This window comes from Ambystoma mexicanum, chromosome 8 (assembly GCF_040938575.1).
Source record: "Ambystoma mexicanum isolate Mex_15411 chromosome 8, UKY_AmexF1_1, whole genome shotgun sequence".
Taxonomy (NCBI): Eukaryota; Metazoa; Chordata; class Amphibia; order Caudata; family Ambystomatidae; genus Ambystoma; species Ambystoma mexicanum.
Window position 1 is genome coordinate 236,492,700 of NC_090929.1, and position 21,979 is coordinate 236,514,678.

Here is a 21,979-nt window from a genome sequence, read left to right on the forward strand (position 1 = left end):
AACCCCGCGTCCGGGCTTCAAGAAATGCGGGGACTGTGGGTCCAAGATGTTGGTCATGGACTCGCACGACGCCTGCCTCTGGTGCCTCGGGGAGGCCCACAATACGGACGACTGTGTCGACTGCCAGTCGCTCACGGCAAAGGCCTTGCGGGAACGCAAGAAGAAGCTGTCGGTAGGCCGGGTATCTAAGCCCCGGAAGTCGAGGTCTGCGGGGCTTTTGACGGATGACTCGAGGGGTGACACTCCGCGTCATTGTCGGAAGTCCAGTGGGTCTCCTTCCAGGAGTCGGTCTCGCCACTCCTCCGCCTCTTCGAGGCATTCCCGGAAGCGCAGGCATAAGTCGCCTTCCCCGTCCTCTTCCGAGGACTCCGCCCGTCGGCGAGTCGCTTATCCCTCCATGCAAGCGACACCGGAGGAATGGGCTTCCTTCGGGAAGCAGATGCTAGCTATTCTTGAATCGCAGGGCACCGGTCCGTCCGCGCCTCCAAGTGGGGTCGGTCGGCACCGGTCGAGAGACGCCGCTCGTACGCCTTCGGGCTCGGGTGGTCGGCACGGCTCGCGGGAGAGGTCCCACTCGGACAAGGGTAGCCGTTCTCACCATGCCCGTTCCAGGTCCCGGTCCTCGACGCGCTCGAGACCGCGTGATCCTGTGCCATCTTCGAAGACGTCGACGCCTGTGGCGCCGAGGTCGTCGGCGATTTCTCTCGAGGCTCTGCCTCCGAGTGGGTCGTCAGCGCCTAGGTCGTCGAGAGACACGCTCGGAGCGCCGGCTTCGAGGCCTGTGTCGACGCCGCCGATGCTGGCGGTGCTTCAGCTGACGCCGATTCGCTCGACGTCGACGCCTTTTCTGTCGACGCTGGCGCCGACTCGTTCGGCGCCCTCAACACCTTTCGAGGCGGTGGTGTCGGAGGGGCCCCGTGGCACGGGGTTGGCCCCTAGAAAGGCTCTGGCTAAGGTCAGGCACTGCTTTGGTCCCCAGAGGTCTTCCTCCCCCATCTGGAGTACATTTCAGAGGGTGATGAAGGCTCTGATGGCGGCTTGGTTCCGGTTACGGTTCCCGATTAACTTATCTCGGGCCATAGCCAGTTTTATGACCTGCGGCAGTCGCTGCATGATGCCAGTGGACTGGACACCTCTCCGGAGGTGGAGTTTTGTAGGCCGGAGCCTGGCACTCATGCCGATTCTTCATATCGGCGCCTTATGTCTCGGGTCACCGAGTACTTGGGTTGGTCAGCTCCCCCAGGGGAGTTCGTTCAGGATGATCTCACGGACATCCTTGATCTCGGTCCCCCCACTGACCCGGTTTTGCCTTTTCATATGGCTCTGCAGAGAAGGGCGGCGGCGGCTTGGACTGCTCCGGAGAGTCTCCCGGCAGTGGGCAAGTCTTTGTCGCGAAAATACCGTCCAGCCAGTAGCGACCACTGCTACTTGTTTAGGCACCCCACTCCGGAGAGTTTGGTGGTGCAGGCGGCTACGGCCCCGGCAAAGCAAGCGTTGTATCCTACCATCCCTCCGGATAGGGATGATAAACGTTTTGACGGCTGGGCGAAGAAAGTGTTTTCTTCGGGTATGGCGCTTCAGGCGGCCAACTCCATATGTGCCTTGTCTCGTTTCACACACACTCTGTGGAACTGTGTTGCGTTAGCGGCTGAACATATTCCCGAAGTGGACGAACGGGATGGTTTCCTTGCTATGGTTCAGGATGGCAAGGATGCCATGTGTGAGGCCGTTCAGTCGGGTTTGGACTTGGCGGATTGTGTCAGCCGGTCCATGGCGGTGAGCACAGTAATGCGCAGGTTTGTGTGGTTCCCGGCTCCTCAACATGCCCTTTGACGGTGAACACCTTTTTGGCAGCAAGGCTGACGAGAGCCTTGAGAGGTTGCAGACCTCCAAAGCTGCAGCGAAGTCGTTGGGCGATGCAGTTCGCCAACCTCCGCCTTTTCGTCCTAGGGGACAGCAATGGAGGGGAGGTTCCTTTCGCTATTACTTGTCCTTCAGTAAAGCGAGGGGAGCTAGCTGTCATAGAGGCCATCTTAAGAGTGCCAGAGGTGGAAATAAAGGTACTCAAGGTGCCAAGGCCGCTCGGGCAGTTGCCTCTTTGCCCTCGGGCAACGCCGCAGCCGCTACCACTCAGTCATGAGGCCAGGTCCCATGGTTCGCCGGTTGGGGGAAGGCTGGCGCAGCATCTTGTAGAGTGGCAAGCCATTACTTGGGGATGTGTGGGTTCTGGAGATCATAACCCACGGCTACTGTCTTCCTTTTCGGCAGAGGCCTCACGACAATCCACCAGGGAGCTTCTCTTTGAAGAGTCCGTATCCGATCTTTGTGCAGGAAATTGAAGCCCTGCTGGAGAAAGGCGCCATAGAACTGGTGCCTGTAGCGGAGAGGAACAAGGGATGGTATTCCCCTTATTTTTTGATATCGAAGAAAGACGGGGGATTGAGACCCATCATGGACTTGTGCGGTTTGAACAAACTCTCTAGTCCTCCCGGCCCTTCAACTTCAGGACTGGTTGGTGTCTCTCGACCTCAAGGAGGCTTGCTTCCATGTGCTGATCCATCCCAAGCACAAGAAGTACCCGAGGTTCGCGACTCGCACTTTCAGTTTCGAGTCCTGCCGTTCGGATTGACCTCCGCCCCGAGGGTTTTCACCAAGCTCATGGTGGTGGTGGCAGCGCATCTCAGGCAAGGGGGGGATTCACGTCTACCCCTACCTGGACGATTGGTTGATCAGGGGGAGCTCTCCCGAGCAAGTCCTGGATTATCTGTCCGTCACCTGCCACTCCCTTCACAAGCTGGGCTTCTCCCTCAATTTAAAGAAGTCCCATTTGACACCAACGCAGCGGCTCCAGTACATCAGAGCAGTGCTCGACATGTCCCCGGGGCAGTGTTTTCATCCTCGGGTGAGGGCTCTTCACATTCAGCAGATGGTGCACAAGTTTCATTTTGCCCAGGATCTCCCAGCGTCCGAGTTCTTGAGACTGCTCGGCCTCATGGCATCCTGCATTCTTCTGGTGCCAGAGGCTCGTCTGCGGATGAGATCTTTGCAGTGGGCACTCAAGCTCCAGTGGTCTCAGTCCTCGGCAGGCTGTCGGACCCTGTTCAGGTGCCGCCCTCGGTAGCCCGGGACCTTCTGTGGTGGGCCATCGAGGGCAATCTGATGAAGGGGGCCCCATTTTGGCTGCCCTGGCCGGAGGTGACGATCGTGACAGACGCATCCCTCACGGGATGGGGAGCTCATGCCAACGAGTTGACAGTCAGCGGTCGTTGGTCTCCGTTGGAGTCCAGACTCCATATAAATCTGTTGGAGCTGAGGGCTGTCAGGCTAGCCGACTGTGCGCGGAAAGAATGTCCTGATTCTAACGGACAACACGGTGGCCATGCACTACCTCAACAAAAAGGGGGGGCCGGGTCACTTCCGCTGTGCGAGGAGGCGATGCAGGTCGAATTCTGGGCCATCCAGCAGGAAGTTTCGATCTCAGCTGTTCATCTGGCCGGAGACGACAACGAGACGGCGGACGCTCTGAGCAGGCAGAGCTTGATCTCTCACGAGTGGGAGCTGGCTCAGGAGATTCTCCTGGAGATCTTCGCCCTTTGGGGGACCCCTCAAGTGGATCTCTTCGCCTCCAGTGTCAACCGGAAGTGCAAAAGGTTTTTGCTCGCGGGAATTTCCTCCAAAAGGAGCCTTAGGAGATGCGTTTGTGGTGGAGTGGTCATTCCCACTGCTGTACGCGTTTCCTCCAGTCCCCGTCATCCCGCAAGTGCTGCGGAGGTTCGGTTCCCGGATGATCCTCATTGCTCCGGCGTGGGCCCGGAGGACGTGGTACCCGGACCTTCTAGACTTGCCCATCTGCCCTCCACGTCGTCTTCCCTACCGAGATCTGCTCTCACGGGAGGGGGGGGTTAGGTTCTCCATCCAGAGGTCAGATCCCTCAATCTTCACGCTTGGCTTCTGAAAGGTTGAGGTATAAGGATTGGGACCTCCCTGAAGACGTGATGGAGGTGTTGCTCTCGGTCAGGCGGCCGGCAACTAAGTCTCTGTACCGTTGCCGTTGGAGAAAGTTCTGCGACTGGTGCAGAGTTCAGAATGTGGATCCTTTTGAATGTGACATTCCCATGGTTCTGTCTTTTTTGCTTTCTTTGCCTCACAGGTGCTTGCAAGTGGGGACCATTAAAGGTTACCTGGCGGCCCTGTCCATATTTATGCGCTCGTCTGAAGAGTGTTCCTATTTTAAAATTCCTTTAATTTCGCAGTTTTTGAAAGGGCTCACTAATGTGTTCTCTCCGTCACCTTTTCTGGTGCCAGGTTGGGATTTGAACCTTGTTCTTAAGTTTCTTAAGGGTGCTCCGTTTGAGCCTTTACATTCTTGCCCTTTGAGGCTGTTAACTCTGAAAAACTGTGATTTTGGTTGCGGTTACTTCCGCTCGCAGAGTGAGTGAGTTACAGGCACTTTCAGTTAAGCCACGCTTCACTGTGTTTCATAAGGACAGGGTTGTCCTTAGAGTTCGTCCTTCTTTTCTTCCGAAGGTGGTTTCGGACTTTCACTTGAGCCAGAAGGTTGTTCTTCCGGCGTTCTATCCTCCTCCACATCCTGGTAAGGAAGAGGAGAGGCTCCATAGGCTTGATCCTAGGAGAGCATTGAGCTTTTATATTTTGCGCATGTCCCGGGTCAGAGTGGACGATCAACTTTTCATTGGTTACGCTGGAAAGCGTTTGGGACAAGCTGTGACGAAACAGACTTTGTCTCGTTGGATTATTTTAGCTATCTCCGAGTATTACCGCTTGGCGGGTAAGGATCCTCCGGCTGGCTTGCGGGCCCATTCTACCAGGGGAGTGGCTGCGTCTACTGCTCTGCAGAGGGGAGTTCCTATTCGTCACATCTGTGATGCAGCCACCTGGGCTTCAGTACATACTTTTGTACGTCACTACTCCCTCGATTCCATCAGAGGGCAAGATTTGGCCTTTGGCAAGGCAGTTCTCTATTCCGCAATTTGATTGGGCACGCTAAATTTGTATTCTAATTTCTTTCCCACCTCCTTGCTTGGTACTGCTTTGGGAGTCTGTCATAGATATGGAATACGTCGGAGGACCCAATCCCCTCGAAGAACAAGTTACTTTCTTACCTGGTAATGTTCTTTCGTTGGGATGGTCCGCCGACGTATTCCATATCGCTCCCTCCCTGCCTTCCCCGCTGCAGAATTTCTTTTGCGATTGCAGCTTGCTTTCTGCAAGGCCTTGTGTGTCTGACTGGCAGAAAACTGGTGGCACACGTTCTGGGAAAAAACTATAACTGAGGTTATGGGCGTCGTGCTTCCTACTTATCACATCGGTTGACGTCGGCCATCGCAGGAGGTCCTCGGGGACGGCGCATCGACGCAGGACGCAGACGCCAAAGATTTTCCGAAGCAGCACAGCTGTGGACATTACCTGTCATAGATATGGAATACGTCGTCGGACCATCCCATCGAAAGAACGTTACCAGGTAAGAATGTAACTTGTTCTTCTGGCCCTCAAATTCTAAATATCAACTCAAAGGTTTAAAGGGAAAATGACTTTGGTATTTAGTAGTGTAAAATGTTCAAAAAAAGGAAATGCGGAACTCCAACACAAACGTTCCAGAAGAATAGAGTTCCTTGCTCTAGAGAGTCCCTTGCCCTGTATTTTTCTTCACTCTGTTTTATATTCAAGAATATCAGTTCCTTGGGTTTCTCTTGATCAACAACACAACTGGTATATAAAACAACATGGCTGTTAGTCTGTATCTTGTTAGGATACATTGTGCTCCTTTCAAAAGAAGGCAAATACTGTGTCTCATTCCAAGGATTTCTCTCACCTACCTGAGCCTTTTCCCCTCCAGGTGATCTTCCTGCAAAGCAACATCCCCCCCAAGGTCAGGATCAGGAAGTGTCTGCCTTTCCCTGGCCACCTGGGAGGAGACTTTAGGCAGGGGTTAAGTGAGGGATATATAGGATTCGTCACACCAGCCTTTAAAAAAAAGGGTCTCCCCTTCCTGCCTGTCCTCCTCTTCTGGTAACGCGTGAAGGAAAGCTTCTGCAAGCAAGGGAATCTTTCCTTTGGGCGAATGCCAAATCCAGAATAATCTCTGCTTTCCCCCCCAAGGGTTTTAGGTGGTACTGCCTCGGTTATAGATGAGGAATCTGTCTGCCTCTCCAAAGCCTTTGCTCCCCCTCGCAGTTTTGTCAGTTGTATTAACTTCCTCTGCTTTTGGAAACAGAGCCCTCTCCAGGATCCCCTGGCCCATTTTCTTTCTTGCCTTTACTTGGTATGCCTCCTTCCCACTATTCTGAATCAGGATCTTTGTCACCTCTACAGTCGGATCTATGATGCCTGCTAAGACGTCTAGTCCATACCACCAAAAGCGTAACTGCATCACAAACGTTCCAGAAGGATAGAGTTCCTTGTTCCAGAGGGTGGTTACCTCCTCCTAGATTTCTCTTCGCTCTGTTTTATATTCAAGAATATCAGTTCCTTAGGTTTCTCTTGATCAACAACACAGATGATATATAAAACAAACTTGACTGTTAGTCTGTATATTGTTAGGATACCTTGTATACTCTCCTGCCAGATTTTCTCTCCAACTTTAATATGTCTCCACAGCAATTTGATAGTCCTGATGTATCCATATCAGGACTTCTTTGGGTACTGTCTAGAACACACTGTTCAACTTGACAATGCCTGGTGTGTTTTCCTGCCAGGGATTTCTTACATGAATCCACTACAACTTGCACCTGCCTGGTAGGGCTTTCCTTATATGAACACACTTGTAACTTGCATTTGCCTGGTATACTCTCCAGCCAAGTCTTTTCTTGTATGTATTCTTGCACCTCTAAATCTGCCTGTTATACTCTCCTGCCAGGGCATTTCTTATGTGTGCTCTATGCACACTCACAAACTTGATAGTCTCTTTTACTTGTTCTGTCTTCACTTGAATTTCGCCTGGTATACCATCCTGCCAGGACTTCTCTTACAAGTGTACTGCATGCACTTACAAACTTGACAGTTTCTTATACTTATTCTGTTTTGCCTCTTTAAGAAACGTTTACATATTAATTCCCCTCCTTTGCTTCATTCACATGAATTCAGTTTTGTCAGGGTTGTCCATACATCCCGGTGTCCCCTCTTCCCTCAGACGGACTAACCGGCTCTTGCTGACATAGGTTGGTTACCCTGCGAAAATCCTGTGGAGGTCTTTCGGCATTCTGCTCCCTTTCGCCACCTCGGCTGCTTAGCCTGCCTTCCATTCTCTTCTGGCGGCATCGCATTCTACTCCCACTGACAATCTGCTCCATTCTTCCTTCTCAGCGAGATGGTTTGCTCCACAGACATTGCTCCAGCCCCACAGATTCTTTGTCGGCACGGAGAGAAGCAGCGTTCTCCAGCCAGTGTCTACTTGGTCGGATGGTCCTAATAGTTTAAATCTCCCAGCATCAGACTTTTTCTTGGAACAACTAGATCGGAGCGTCTGTTTCTGGCTCCCAGTGATTTGCATTGCTCAGCTCATCTTCTTAGTCACAGTGCTTTTGTTTATAGGGCAATAGTAGTCTTTTTCTGATCGCTTATATCTATCCTGAAAAAGGGTTCTTGGTGATTTTAAAAGGCTAGCCAGTTCTTGACGACTTTTATGCAGAGTTTGAAAAAATGTTTTCAAGAGTCTTGAAAGGCAAGTCAGATTTTTGGGGCTTGTATGCGGAGTCTGGAAAGTTTTTTTTTTTAGGAATCTTGAAAGGCAAGTCAGAGTATGCAGATCCTGTGAAAGTGTTTCTAGTACCTCTCTTAGGTGGATGAGGGGGGGTAGTATGACAGTATGTCATTTAAAGTATGGGAAATGGCAGGGATATCCTCCTAAGGAAAAGGGGGATACCATGTCTCATCTGATGTCATGACACCCTCCTGCGGGCTGCCTCCCTCATGTGATCCTCCATCATATAGCCGCCCCCAGGGTCAGGATTAGGTAGCAGCTGCTGTGCCCATGCCCAAGAAGTGATGATGCCATCAGATTCATCACATGACCTTTCCCTAATGCTCTGGTTCTCTCAGTACTGCTTGGGAAATGGGAAAGGAAGTCTGCATTTCCCTGTTCTCTTACTTTTTAGTGCTCTACCATGAAACAATAGGGCTGCATGTCTAAGAACCAGTGCATGACCCATTCATTAGTGCTGAGGCTCATCCATCTTAATGGTGAGTGATCTGTGCCCAATCTAAATTTCCTGCTCGTGAGGAAGTTTTTAAGGTATGACACTAACCAATTTATAGCTAGTTCCTCCAGCTCAATTGTGTAGTTCTTTTCTCGGGGGGAATAGTGTCTTACTGATCTAAAGAATCAGATGTTCAATGTCATTGTGATCTTGAGAAAGGACATTTCCCCCAATTCGACATGTGAAGCGTCTGTCTGTAAAATGAACTTTGTTAAAATCTGCCACCTTTAACACTAGTTCACTACTCAGAATATTTTTGAGTTGATCAAAACACAACTGGTCTTCATCTCTCCACTTTATCATTTGGTGCTCTACATTCTTAGGTTTATCAGTGAGTCAAGACTTAATGGAAGAATAACTAGGGCTAAATCTATTATAATTCTACACTAAACCCCAAAAGACTCTTAGATATTTCTTGGTTCTGGGCACTGGAGTTTCCTGGATCGCTTTCACCTTAACACTTGGGGTTGAACCAGCCCATTAACCACACAAAAATCCAATATATTTGACTGCAGATTGTGCCAAGTGACATTTTTTGGGGTTTGCTGTGAGCCTGGCTTTCTTTCTAGGCTCTGGTAACTAGTTATAGGTAATGTAGGTTTTCTTCCCACGTCCTTCTATGCATGATTATATCATCAATGTAAGCCCCACAAAAAGAGTAAGGCCTCAGAACTTGGTCCATTAACCTTTGAAAGGCGGCTGGGGATCTGTGTAGTCTGAAAGGCAATGCTTTGAACTGGAATAGTCCCATAAGGGTGGAGAAAGCGGTTTGCTCCTTGACACCTGGAATAACGGTAACTTGCCAGCATCCCTTCCTCAGATCAATCGAGGAGAGGAAGACAGCGGTCCCCATTCAATCAATTACATAGTCTATCCTTGGCATTGTGTAACGGTCCAATTGGGATACCATGTTCACCCTTCTGAAATCAAAACAGAACTTCCACGATTGATCTGGCTTGGTAACAAGTGCTATCGGAGAGGACCAAGGGCTCTGAGATGGCTCAATGTCGGATCATAGCATATTCTCCACCTCCTGTATGACTATTCCTTTTTTGGTTTCTGGGATCCAATAGGGTTTTAAATGGACCACTTTCCCAGGCGGCATACAGATGTAGTGAAAAATCCCTTTTACTCTTCCTGGCTCAGATCTAAAGAAATTGGGAAATTGTTCCAGCAACTCCAATAGATCTTCTCTATGATTCTGGAATAAGTGGGACGGAATCCAGGTATTTTTCTCTGATCTTTCATTTAGTAGACTGGTTAATACTACTGCAGTGTTCTCAACAGGATCCTCTTTCCACTCCTTAAGGAGATTTACGTGATAGTTATGGGTCTTAGTTCTATCAGGTTGGGAGACTCAATAATCATATGGCACTGTTTGCTGTATTACCCTAAGGACCATGCCATTTGGACATCTTATTCTCACATGATGGGAGGAGAACAAGAACCTTTTGTCCAATAGAAAAGGTCCTGAGCAAAGCTTTCTTATACTAGAGCTTATGGTTTTCTTGCGCTTTAACCATGTGTGCTTGAATTATTGTTCTGACAGTAGCCATATGCTCTTTGAACTCTTGGGCTGTTTGGGAAAGGGGCCAGATAGCTTTCTCCTGTTGTTCCCAAGTCTCCCGTAACATGTCAAGAACATCCTGTGGCTCTCTCACATAATAATTCATGGAGAAAATCCTGGTTAGGATTGTGGGGTTTTTCATACAGCAAAAAGGGACCAAGTGTCATGATATCGCAGTTTTTGCTGTCTGCCTCAACTCATTTCTTTAGGACGTGCTTCAGGGTTTTATTGAATCATTCCACTAAACCGTCAGTTTGCGGGTGATGAATGAAAGTCCTGAGCGTTTTTATATGTAGGATTTCCTTTACCTCTGCCATTAGCCTACTCGTGAAGGTAGTCCGCTGTCCGCTAGGATCTCCTTCGGGAACCCAACTCGCAAAATAAAATGGGGTCAGCTGTTTGAGAATTTGTTTGCTCATATTATTGCGTAATGGGAATGCTTCTGGATTTCTGGTTTTATCTTCCAGTTTTGCCAATCTATATCGGATCCCTAATTTCGATGGTTCAAGGGGCCCAACTATGTCCATGCCTACTCGGGGAAGAGGGTTCTCAATAACGTAACGGAACATATTACATGCTAAGAGTCTTGCCCACACTAATAGACTTTATTGGTCTTAGTCACTGTTGGTTTCGGTCTTTGGTACTTGAACACACCCATAATATCTACCTTGATTATATATTCAGAGAAGGACTAATTTCCATGCTGTGAAGATTACCATAAATGTTGCTAAGAAAGAGACCTTGTTGAGAAGGTGTTTGATGACCACATAAATTGGATGTGATGGTGGTACCTATCTCATCCAGCCTCGAGTTTACAGCTGCAAAGCCGTTCTGCAATGCTACCATGTAGGGGTTTGGGGAGCCCCCCCTAGGGCTCCGCGGCTCCGGAGTGGCGGCCCGTGATGATTGGGCTGTTTGGTCCCCCATGCTGGTGCTAGTGAATGCGTCCATGGGCCCCCTTTTGTTGTGCCCTTTGACCATGGGCATATTATGCGCAGTATGGACTGTGCTTTGATGCAGGCCCACCAGCCTTTGTTGTGCGTGGAATTACTGCGCCGCGGAGTCACTGCGGTTGCGCCCCGAGGTTCGGTTGTACTGCGCCGCGGCTAAAACGTGTTCCTCCAGCCGGAGCACTCAGCCACTGTGTTTCAAGATATCCCCCATCCCCCATCACCCCATGGGGTGATTTCCTGCCGAGTTGTACTAGGGTTAGGACCCAATAGTATTGCACGTGGGTGTTCCCACCTGTGTCCGTAGATATCAGCGGTAGGTATTATGGTGCTGTTTATCCTCCACCACTATGATAGGGTAGGGTAGGGTGGTCAGTCCAACCAGTAGTCTTCAGGGTGGGGGGGGGGGTCCTCGCCTAAGGGTGATCCCTCTCCAATCCTCCTATTGGTCCTGAGCTGTGTCGGATGGATCCTACCACAGTCCCAGTGTGTTGACTGCCATAGGGCCCGTCAGTATTTCGGCTATCCTTGGGCCCCTCCCAAGTCAAGGCCTCTTTGTGTGGGGTGAAAGCGGAGAGGCACAGAACCCGCGGCCCCCAGCAGCGCACGAAAGAAATCCCGCCCTTACTGTGGGTTGCCCACTCTCCTAGCAGACCGTATATGTATGCCGGGGGGAGCAGTTCCGCCCCGGCGGACGTCTGGCAGTGTTTTAGGGGGGGCACCCTCGACCCGGCCAGCCTGCCGCTCACTCCCAGCGCACACCGCGCCCGCTGGGGAGGGTAAGCCCACTTCTGCCCTTTATGTGGTTGTTCCCAAGCACCCGTGCCGCTGCGCACACCGTCGGATCACCCCACGCTGCGCTCCCCGCACTCACCCGGCCCTGTGTCTCGCGAACCTCGGATGGTGGGCACCGGGCCCATCACTCGTATTCCAGGGCGCGTCGGGGAGGCAGGATAAGGGGGGGGGCCTCGACCCGGTAGGCCAATTCTGAAGGGCTGCCGGGAGGGCAGCCCTTCAGAATTTTTCTTTGCCTGCGACTCCGGCTGCTATATGCCGCACTTCGCTGGGGGAGGGGCAGGAGGCCTCGCCAGCCCCGCCCTGCCCGAAGCACAAGAGCGGGCTCCGACAGGTTTAGAGGGCAGCCGTCGCCTTTCCCTTGAGTCAGTTGGTCCGCTGGGGCAATCGCTTCTCCATATGCCTCGATTCGGGTGGGATAAAGTTATGGATGTGCAGGATATTGTCAGGATTTTAAATTAACGGTGCAGCTTTGCTGTCAGGCGGCCATCTTCGTTGGCGTCCGACAGCGCCCCTTATGACCGCATGCATTAAGATGCACTGTCTAGTCACACCAGTCTATCACTTTTCCTGCTCACTTTGGTAGTATACTTTAGATTTCTCCTAATCCAAATGATGAACATAAGCTACCACCATTACAGTATTGGGGCATTTGAATTAAACGCTTTATCTACAGGGATCGAAATGAAGATTTGATGAAGGGTAGCTATAAGTGACTACCGGGTAGCAGGCATTACCTACTAATCATAAGTTAGTACATCATGTGCACATGTTTAATTTCCATAGGAATTGCAAACTACAACTTTGTTATTTATATATGACCCATGGTGCTTCACATGTCTTCTATTAGTTTCGTATTTTACCTTTTATAATCATGAAGTGTCATAAAGGCATGTTTGTTTGCACAAGTTGGCCGTAAGGGTCAAATGTAGCTCCTGGTAGCTGTTACTGTTCAGACTACAAGCAAGTTCTTTATGGCTTTCAAAAATGTTCAGCCCTAATCCGGCAATAGAGTACTGTATGTGTGTTGATTTTGAAAAGTATTCTTGCTAGAAATAGTCATCATACATGTTTTAAGGTGATTGACAATATTATGTCTGGTTTGCCGTTGTTTTTCATAAGTTCAAGGGAAGAGCACCAAGGGTTAGTGTAACCTAAGTAAGGGGCTGGATTTAGGCACAGTGCAAAGAAGATGAATATAAGAAAATACAGCAAAAGGTTGTTAGTGAACTCGAGAGGTATATCAAATTTGTGTACAACTAGAGAAAAGGGTGAAGTACTTGAAAGTTGCATGTCATTGCTACTTGTGATCGCAGTTGGGTAGAGGAGGCCAAAGATGTTAAATTTCACAGATACCAACCATCACCTAGTGTGTAGAAAGTTTTTTCAGAGCTTCTCATTTGCAATATTTGTGGGTATAACTTTTCTGTTTTTATTGTAGGTGCTCTTGACCATATCATTGTGGTAACAAAAGATGGGAGATTACCATTAAATCAAATAGGACAGATCTCTTTAAAGTCACCTCAACTAATTATTGTAAATATGACAAATTTCCCAGAGGTAAGTAAACCTTATTGCAATTACTTATTTTATATTTGAAGCCTTTAAATACAGTCTCTCAATTCTACCTTGTATTTCAAAACTAAACCTACACAATGTTCCCGATGAACCCACTTAACTATGCTAATATGTTATGGCAAGATGGGGTGGCGAGTAACGTAAGCATTTGTACATTTCACTATTTTCCTACACTCTTTAATGAATATAGAGACCAGAAATGTTTGTTTGTAGGCGTGTATGCTGCATCAAATCACTACCTTGGTAGTTTCAGAGCGCTAGGATTTTCTGTGCAGGTGGCATACTGTGCCCTCACCAGAGATATACAGAGTTTAATCTGCTGGAGTAAAGAAGATGAGCAAGCAGAGGAGAATACGAGAAATGATGCTAAAAGCAAATGGAGTGCGGGAATGATCGGGGAAACAATTTCTTCTGAAAGGATGACTGCATGTCAGTCCTAAAAGTTGAACCTCAGCTCTGCAAACAATATGAGCATAATAATTGGCTTGTTTCCAAGGCAGATTTGAGGAATTGTAAATTACTTCACAGTGTAACGTTGGCTGTATGAGGGGCTGAGAGCATGCTTGGTCAACCCTGGAAGCTTGGTGTATTTACCCGGGCATTGAATCCCTGGTCATTTCTGGGACCATGAAGCCTGAGCCAAGAGTGGCTTTGTAAAGAATAGACTGTGTATGAAGACGTTTTTGGCAACAGAAGGTAAGGTAATCGTGGCCAAAACCAATGTGGTTACATTGAAATTGCCTGGCCCTTTGATGTCAAACAGGCTATTTTGAAGAGTTTGTTCTGTGTCGTGCCATGCTAGACTTTTATTTTAGTTCACTGTGAGGCATTGAGGAGAAGGGTATTAAAGTATAGTAATACATACCCGTCTATAATGAGAAAAAATATATGGAGCTTCCGGTGCAGCCTGTGTTCATTCAACTGTGTCAAAGGCAGATGTAGGACAAACAGAGTAGGTAGGGGGAGAAAAGGGCCAGTTCTCCAGCATGGGGTCTGCCATGGATTCACATGCTCATGAATATTCCCCGTCGTCAGGCCGGGAATCCTCGGTAAAGAAAAAATCAGTATCAGTTTTGTTTCTGATCTGTCTTCTCAGCAGTAACCAATCACTGGTCTCTGGGTCACACTGCCCCCAGCCAATGACTGCCCCCTCCCTAAGCCCCGCCTCTGGCAGCCATCCTCAGATTTTTACCACACGCTCAAGTGTTGAGAGTCCTCGTGTTTAGCTCTCGAGCTTTTGGTGCGTTTTTCGCGCTTTTTTCAAAGAGAATTTCTCATTTTTAGGTCAAATAGAGCCTCAAGCTCCACTGTCTCTACATCCGATTAACGGGGATCCGTGTCGGAGTTACGCTTCTTGGAGGAACCTAGGAGTTTCTGCGGCCTACCCGAACATGGCCCAGGAGAAAGGAAGCTCGACGCCCGGAAAGCTGTTCAGGGTTTTCCCTTGATGCCAGCTGCTGAATGTGTTCAAGGAAGACGAGCACTCGAAATGTCTCTACTGCCTTCATGAGGACAAAACGCATGTGGAGAAGGACTGTGCGTTTTGCAGGAACATGTCGGAACGGACCATCAAGGACCGACACCTTCGTCTCTCCAACTGGCTAGAAGGAAACAGCCCGTCAGGTGAGAAGTCCGAGCGGTCTTCTACATCCTGTGAGGGCGCCCCGGCGACGGAGGCCCAACAGAAGGCAAAGCACTGCAGGTCCCCGGGCACCGGGAGCGCCGAACGGTCAGGCGCCTCGGCTGCCAGGCAGGGCGCATCCTCTCCAGCGCCATCAACCATGAGCCAATGCTCTGGCTCAGGAAAGAGGAAGGCCGAGAACTCGGCGAAGATTCTGGAGAGTCCCCGGTCGAGCTCGAAGGATCCAGCCGAGGGGGAGCGAGGCGGTGACCCTCCCCCCAAGGTGAAGGCCACATGCCCACAGAAGGTGGTAAAGTCCTTGATTCACCCGGCCAAGGCCTCTATCGAGGAAGTCACAGCGGCCCTGGCACAACCTGCGGAGGCGACCTCAGGGCCCAGAGTCTCCCTGCCTCCGCGGAGGGAGGCCTCTTTCAGACCCATTGAAAAGACCCCTGTGAAGACCATGGTGGAAAATGAGGGGGGGTGGTGACCATTGTGGACATGGATACAGCATATGAACAGGAGCTAGTAGAAGTCTTAGAGGGCCTCGACGAGGGCGTTGAAGAGGCCCCTTCCCACGGGAAGGATCCTGACGAAGAGGACAACGAGAGCGACGGCGGCACCGGCGAGGGTCCTAGTCACCCGTCGCTTCCAGAGCCGCAGGACATCTCAGCAGCCATTTTGTTGGCATACAATCCTTATGTTCGGAGATAAGGACGAGATTGCCCTTACCACTGACGGAGGAACCGGAACCAGGCCCGGCGGGAAGCCCCCCAAACAAGAGAAGACAGATCCATCCAGCCCCGCCTTTTCAGCCCTCGCGGCCTACTGAACCTTTGCCCACGTTCCCCGTCCCTGGGGATGACACAGGAACGGACACGGCCACGACGGGTACCGACGACGACGGGACGGAGCTCCCATCGCCCCCAGCCCGGGCCTCCCCGCCCGACGAGATATCGGATCTTTCCATGCAATGATCGCCAAGGCATCCAAGCTTTTTCAGCTCTGCCCCGAAGAGGAGAAGGAAGGTTTTCTTTACCAACGGTGTGAGGCCAAGAGGAAAACAGTCCTCGCCGTGCCTCTGCTGGATAACATCTGGGACGAGGGTCTCACCCTTCTCAAGAACCCGTCTACGACGCCTGCCAAGAGGGGATCAGTACGAGAAGAAGTACCGGGTCCCCGACACAGCCCCTTTGTGCCTTAGGGCACGACCGACCCCTGACTCAGTCGTCTCAGCGGCGGCAAAGAAGAAAGCTGTGGGGGGCATCGGCCTCAACATCAACTTCCCCGCCGGACGGTGAAGGAAAGCAGCTGGACGCAATGGGACGAGTCATCTCGTCGGCGGCAACAACGATTAAAGTGCCCAAACTCCCTTGCGATCGTGGCCCGCTATGACAGGGAGTTAAGGTACAAGATCGCCCCCCTGTTGGACTTCCTACCGGACGACAAGAGGGCCGAGGCCCTGGAGATCTTGCAAGAAGGCGAAGTGGCGTCGGACCATGCCATAACGGTGGCAACGGACATTGCAGACACCGGTTTCCGCCAGCTAGGCAACAGTGTTTGCCTTAGACGACGAGGGTTGCTCAAGGTGACAGAGTTCTGCCAGGACGTTCAAGCCAAGGTTTTGGACATGCCGTTCGACAGGGACAATCTGTTTGGGAAAACAGTGGATGAGTCCCTCCAAGCCATCAAGGCGGACACAGAGACAGCTAAGGCTCTAGGCGTTCTCCGGCAACGAAGGCCGTCCTTTCGGAGCACCGGAAGCAAGCAGGGTGCCTCCAAGGGATTCAGCGGTGGCTCCTCTACGTACCGCCAAGCGACCCGCTCCTCGTCGCAGGAAGCCTATAGAGGACGAGGCAAGTCGGGTGGACCCCGCCGTCTTCGCCAGGGAGGCCAAGGTTGGCAAGGCGTCCTCCAAGCAAGATTGATCCGACCGTACTGTCGGGCCCCCACCAAAGCACTCCGGTGGGAGGCCGGATGGCGAAGTTCGTCCATTTCCACCGACCATTGGGTGCTGGATGCCCTGGCCCAGGGGCACGCCCTCGAATTTCTAAAAAAGTGCCCCCGCATTCCACCTGTGGTCAGGAAGGAAAATCACGTCCCTCAACTGCTATTGGAGGTAAGGGCGATGCTCAAAAAAGGTGCCATCGAGCTCGTCCCGAAGAGGCTCCAGGGCTCCGGAGTATACTCAAGGTACTTCCTCGTGAAAAAGAAGGCAGGAGGATGGCGACCCATCCTGGACCTGCGACGACTGAACAAGTACATCAAGGCACAGAACTTCCAGATGGTCACCCTCAGCACGTGCTGGGACATCTGGAGGAGGGCGATTTCCTGTCGTCGTTGGATTTGGAGGATGCATACTTTCACATCCCCATTTTAAAAGGACACCAAACGTTCCTCAGGTTCCTGGTCCAAGGGCGGCACTACCAGTTCAAGGCCCTCCCGTTCGGACTGAAATCAGCACCCAGGGTTTTCACCAAGTGCCTCGCTCCAGTGGCGGCGTGGCTGCGCCTACATGGGATCCACGTCTACCCCTACCTGGACGATTGGCTCATCCGCGCAAGGACAAGGGAGCTCGCCGTGGAACACACAGCGAAGACCGTCCAGCTACTCACGGACCTGGGGTTCTCCATCAACTTCCCCAAGTCCCACTGGTTCCCCTCGCAAGTCGCACTGTTTCTGGCAGCCAAGCTCGACACAGAGGCGCGTCTGGCTTCACCGTCGGAGGAAAGGACAAAGGCCATTATAGGCAAGGTGCAGCGTCTGCTGGCCACGGACGTGGCCAAGGTGAGGTCCATCAAGTCCCCCCTCGGGATGATGTCCTCTTGCATACTTCTCGTGCGCCTGTGCAGGCTTCGGATGCGCCCTCTACAGGAGTTCCGCGACGTCCGCTGGATACAAGCAACGGGCAGCTTCGAAGACAGGATCCCTCTCAACGAGACCTTCCGTCGAGCGATCCAGTGGTGGGGCACCCGCGCTCATCTGACGGCAGGAACAGATTTTCAGATCCCCGCCCACCAGGTGACGGTGACGACGGATAACTCCCTGGAGGGTTGGGGAGCGCACATCGGAGATTTTCACACGAGAGGCCTTTGGCTCCCGGAGGAGAAGCCGCTCCACATCAACATCCTGATTCTCAGGGCAGTGTTCTGGGCCCTCCGGTCCTTTCTCCCGTCCCTCAAGGGCAAGGTAGTGAGGATCTTCACTGACAACACCACCACAATGTTTTACATCCGGAAGCAGGGTGGAACCAGGTCCCCAGCCCTATCCAAGGAAGCCCAGGATCTGTGGCATTGGCCGTTGCTCAAGGGATGTTTCTGGTGCCGTTTCATCTGGCAGGGATAAAAAAACACCATTGCCGACTCACCCAGCAGAGAGTTGTGCTTGTGCCATGAGTGGGAACTACGCAAGGACCAAGTGGACCGACGATTTCAACGATGGGGCAAACCCCAGATCGACCTCTTTGCGATGGCGACAAACTCAAAGTACCAGAGGTTCGCCAGAAGGTTTCCCCAACCGAGGAGCATGGGCGATGCTTTCTCGTTCCCCTGGGACGGCCTGTTCCTATATGCGCTCCCTCCGTTTCCGTTTCTGCTCCGACTGATCAACCAGCTCAAGAAGTCCCGGTGCAGAATGATCCTCGTCGCACTGGTGTGGCCGAGACAGATCTGGTTCCCGGACCTTCTGCACTTGTCAGCGTCCCCACCAGTCAAGCTGTCGATGGACGCAGATCTTCTCTCCAGAGAAGGAGGCGCCATTCTTCATCACGACCCAGATTCGCTCAACTTGCAGGCTTGGCTCCTGCAGTACTAGAGTTTAGAGGGTACGATATCCCGGCCAACTGCAGAGAGGTTCTTGCGAAGGCCAGGCGTCCTCAACTCTCAAGTGCTACAGACATAAGTGGAAGAGGTTCTCTATCTGGTGCCGGGCACAGAAGATTAACACTCTGCAGATTACGGCCCCTCAAGTATTGCTGTACCTACTGTCGCTAGCCAAAGCTGGACTATCTCATGCTTCAATCAAGATACACCTGGCAGCGATTTCCAGATACACCAGTACTACAGGGCGGTCATCCCTGTGGTCTCATCGCCTGGTTAAGGAATTTATGAAAGGACTGTTTCGATCATTCCAGCCGGTGAAGGCACCAGCCCCGGCGTGGGAGTTCAACGTGGTGCTGACCACGCTCATGGGTCCGCCATTAGAGGTGTTGCATTCGCCCCGTTGAAGTTTGTCGTGGAAAACAGCGTTCCCGCGGGCCATCACCTCCGCATGACGCGTGGGAGAGATCCAGGCGCTATCCTGCAAGCCTCCATACCTGACCTTTCACGGTACGAGTGTAGTGCTGAGGACGCACCCCCTCCTTCATGCCCAATGTGCCGGCGGACTTCCATCTCAACGAGCCCTTGGTGTTATCAGTCTTTTTCCCGTCGCCTTTGTCGCCGGCCGAGAGGACTTTGCAATTGCTGGATGTAGCTAGAGCACTGAAGTTCTACGTGGACCGAACAAAGAGTTTTCGGAGGACATCACAGCTGTTTGTGAACTTTGGACCTGTGAACCAAGGGAAGGCTCTCTCGAAAGCTTCCATTTCCAGATGGCTCTCCGGCTGCATCATGCACTGTCATCGGTTGGCAAACCGACTGTTGCCCGGCCGTCCGAGAGCCCATTCGACCAGAGCTATCGCTGCTACCACGGCGTTCTTGTCTGGTGTGCCCCTGCAGATGCAGGGCTGCTACGTGGAGGTCGACGCACACCTTCACGAGATTCTACTGCGTCGACCGGGATTCCAGGGAGGAGTCCAGGGTCGGCCAAGCAGTGTTGCGCAACCTGTTCGCTTAAGGTGAGCCTGGTGAGGAGGTAAGAAATGTTTAATGTTGAGTTTTGATGCAATGCTTAATGTTGAGCCTTTGCCACCTCCCGTGGTTGTGCATGTGTGTACTGCTATGTATTCTTATATTCATGAGCATGTGAATCCATGCCAGACCCTATGCTGGAGAAGGAACAAGTCACTTACCTGTAACTGTTGTTCTCCAGCATGGGTCTGGCATGGATTCACATGCGAACCCTCCCTCCTACCCCCTCTGCGGCTCTTCACTTGGTCATACTGCCACCTTACGTGCTACCAAATCTGAGGATGGCTGCCAGAGGCGGGGCTTAGGGAGGGGGCAGTCATTGGCTGGGGGCAGTGTGACCCAGAGACCAGTGATTGGTTACTACTGAGAAAGACAGATCAGAAACGAAACTGATAGTGACTTTTTCTTTACCGAGGATTCCTGGCCTGACGACGGGGAATATTCATGAGCATGTGAATCCATGCCAGACCCATGCTGGAGAACAGTTACAGGTAAGTAACTTGTTCCTAATCAGACATTATTAAACTTAACATATATTATTTTTAACATCATGTCGCGACACATTTACTGGATTGATCTCTGCTTCCGCAGGTATTCTCGGAAAGGCTCCCAAATGTCCTTAGGCCTGCAACTTAGTGTAACCAGGGAAACATATCCCTCTTCCCTCTCCTTAGCATAAGTCATTTCTCTAATCCACATTTTAATATTCTGGGCAACCTTCGATTTCCAATGATGCAGTATACATTTTTTGGCGATCAAACAACCCAGATTGAGAGGCCATGTATTTTAACGGATACCTTGCCAATGCCACCAAACAAGTATTGTGATCTCATACAATTTGCAACCAGCTGCCAGAACTGGGCTACCCGCGGGCAGCTCCAGTACATGTGATAAGAATCAGCCACGTCAACGCCACACTTGACACAAACGCCATCAGCTGCGGGAACGAACCTAGCGATTCTTGCGGAGGTATAATGCAACCTATTGAGTATCTTGAATTGTATCAGCCTGTGTCTAGCGTTGAGAGATACCTCGTTGGTTAAGCGACACCAGCGGAGCCACTGATCATCGTCCGCTGACCAAATCTGCCACCCACCTTTCCTTGAAACTTTGAGCTAGAATCTGAGCACCCGGAAATTTCCTATATAGCCTGGCTACCAGCCCTCTGGGATTTCCACCAGGAACCACAGTCCCTAGTATTTCACATGTGTTGGGCTCGGCAGGGAACGATGGCCAGCACCTCCTGACCGCTGCTCTCATCCTGTAATATTGTAATCATTTAATTGGATTATTACCCAGTTTTTCAAGTCTGCGTGAGTAACAAAGGAGCCATAAGGAAAAAGATCATGCATTGTCCGTGTTTCCTGGGGGTCCCACCCTCTCTGTATGTCCTTGTCATATGTTGGAGGGAGGCCTGAGCAATTCCAGAGTGGGAGTGCTCCGAAGTAGGGGGAAGATGCACCAAGCCTCTTGAATATTCTGGCTCAGGCGTTCACAGTTGTGCGGACCGGGTCGATTTTGCATGTGTCGCTGTGTTGGTTGGCAAGGACAGTAGTACTCAAACTCGAAGGGGAGGTGCTGTACTTTCCGGGGCTACATGTATCGCCCGTTCTTGTGGAGAGTACCAGTAACCTGCAAATTTCGCCTGTGATACCTCGTAATATAGTTCGAAGTCTGGGGCTGCAGGCCCCCCTGTTCAAATAGCCTGGTCATACCCTCCCATCTCATCTGCTGGATCCCAGCGCCCCAGGTAAAGCAGATTACCAATGATCGTAGTCTATCAAAAACACGCGGCCAGGCAAAATTGGAATATTAGTAATGTAATACAGCAATTTGGGGACCACAATCATTTTTAATAAGGAGAGCCTGCCGTATAGGGAGATGGGAAGCCTGGCCCAGAGACTCAACTTGTCCGCCAACGTGTGTAGATATTTCTCATGATTTTCAGCAAATAGAGAGCGATGTGTGTGTGAAACAACTATCCCTAGATATTAAAATTTGTCCGGGACCCATCTGAATCCAGCCAGATTTGGGAGAGCAATAGAAATATTGTTTAGCAGAAATAGCTCCGACTTGGATTCAGTGATACGATATCCTGAGTAGGTGGAGAATTTATGCACCTCCTCCAATATCTGGGCCAGATTTGAATCCGGATTTCATATGTACAACAGCGTATCTTCGGCGTAAAGAGAGATTATTTGTGGCGGACCAGCTATATGCAAGCCACAGTGAATGTGTTGAGGCGCATTATGCACGCAAGGGGCTCTATAGTGAGCACAAATAGTAAAGGACAGCAGGCAGCCCTGCCTCGTGTCACGCCCCAGCAAAAATGCAAGAGTGCGAGACCCTGGCAGCCGGGGAAGCATATAGCAAGCAGACACACTGAATAAAGAAATCTCCCA

At 51.1% G+C, this 21,979-nt stretch overlaps 1 protein-coding gene across 4 annotated transcripts in view; it reads left to right on the plus strand.

The window, feature by feature from the left end:
• The window catches only part of MRRF (mitochondrial ribosome recycling factor), a 456,709-nt gene that overhangs the window by 234,783 nt on the left and 199,947 nt on the right, over positions 1-21,979 (plus strand). For all 4 annotated transcript variants that reach the window (XM_069609655.1, XM_069609656.1, XM_069609658.1 and 1 more), the window contains one exon: positions 12,970-13,088. In XM_069609655.1, the coding sequence (XP_069465756.1) occupies positions 12,970-13,088 (119 nt within the window). The remainder of the gene's footprint in view (positions 1-12,969; positions 13,089-21,979) is intronic.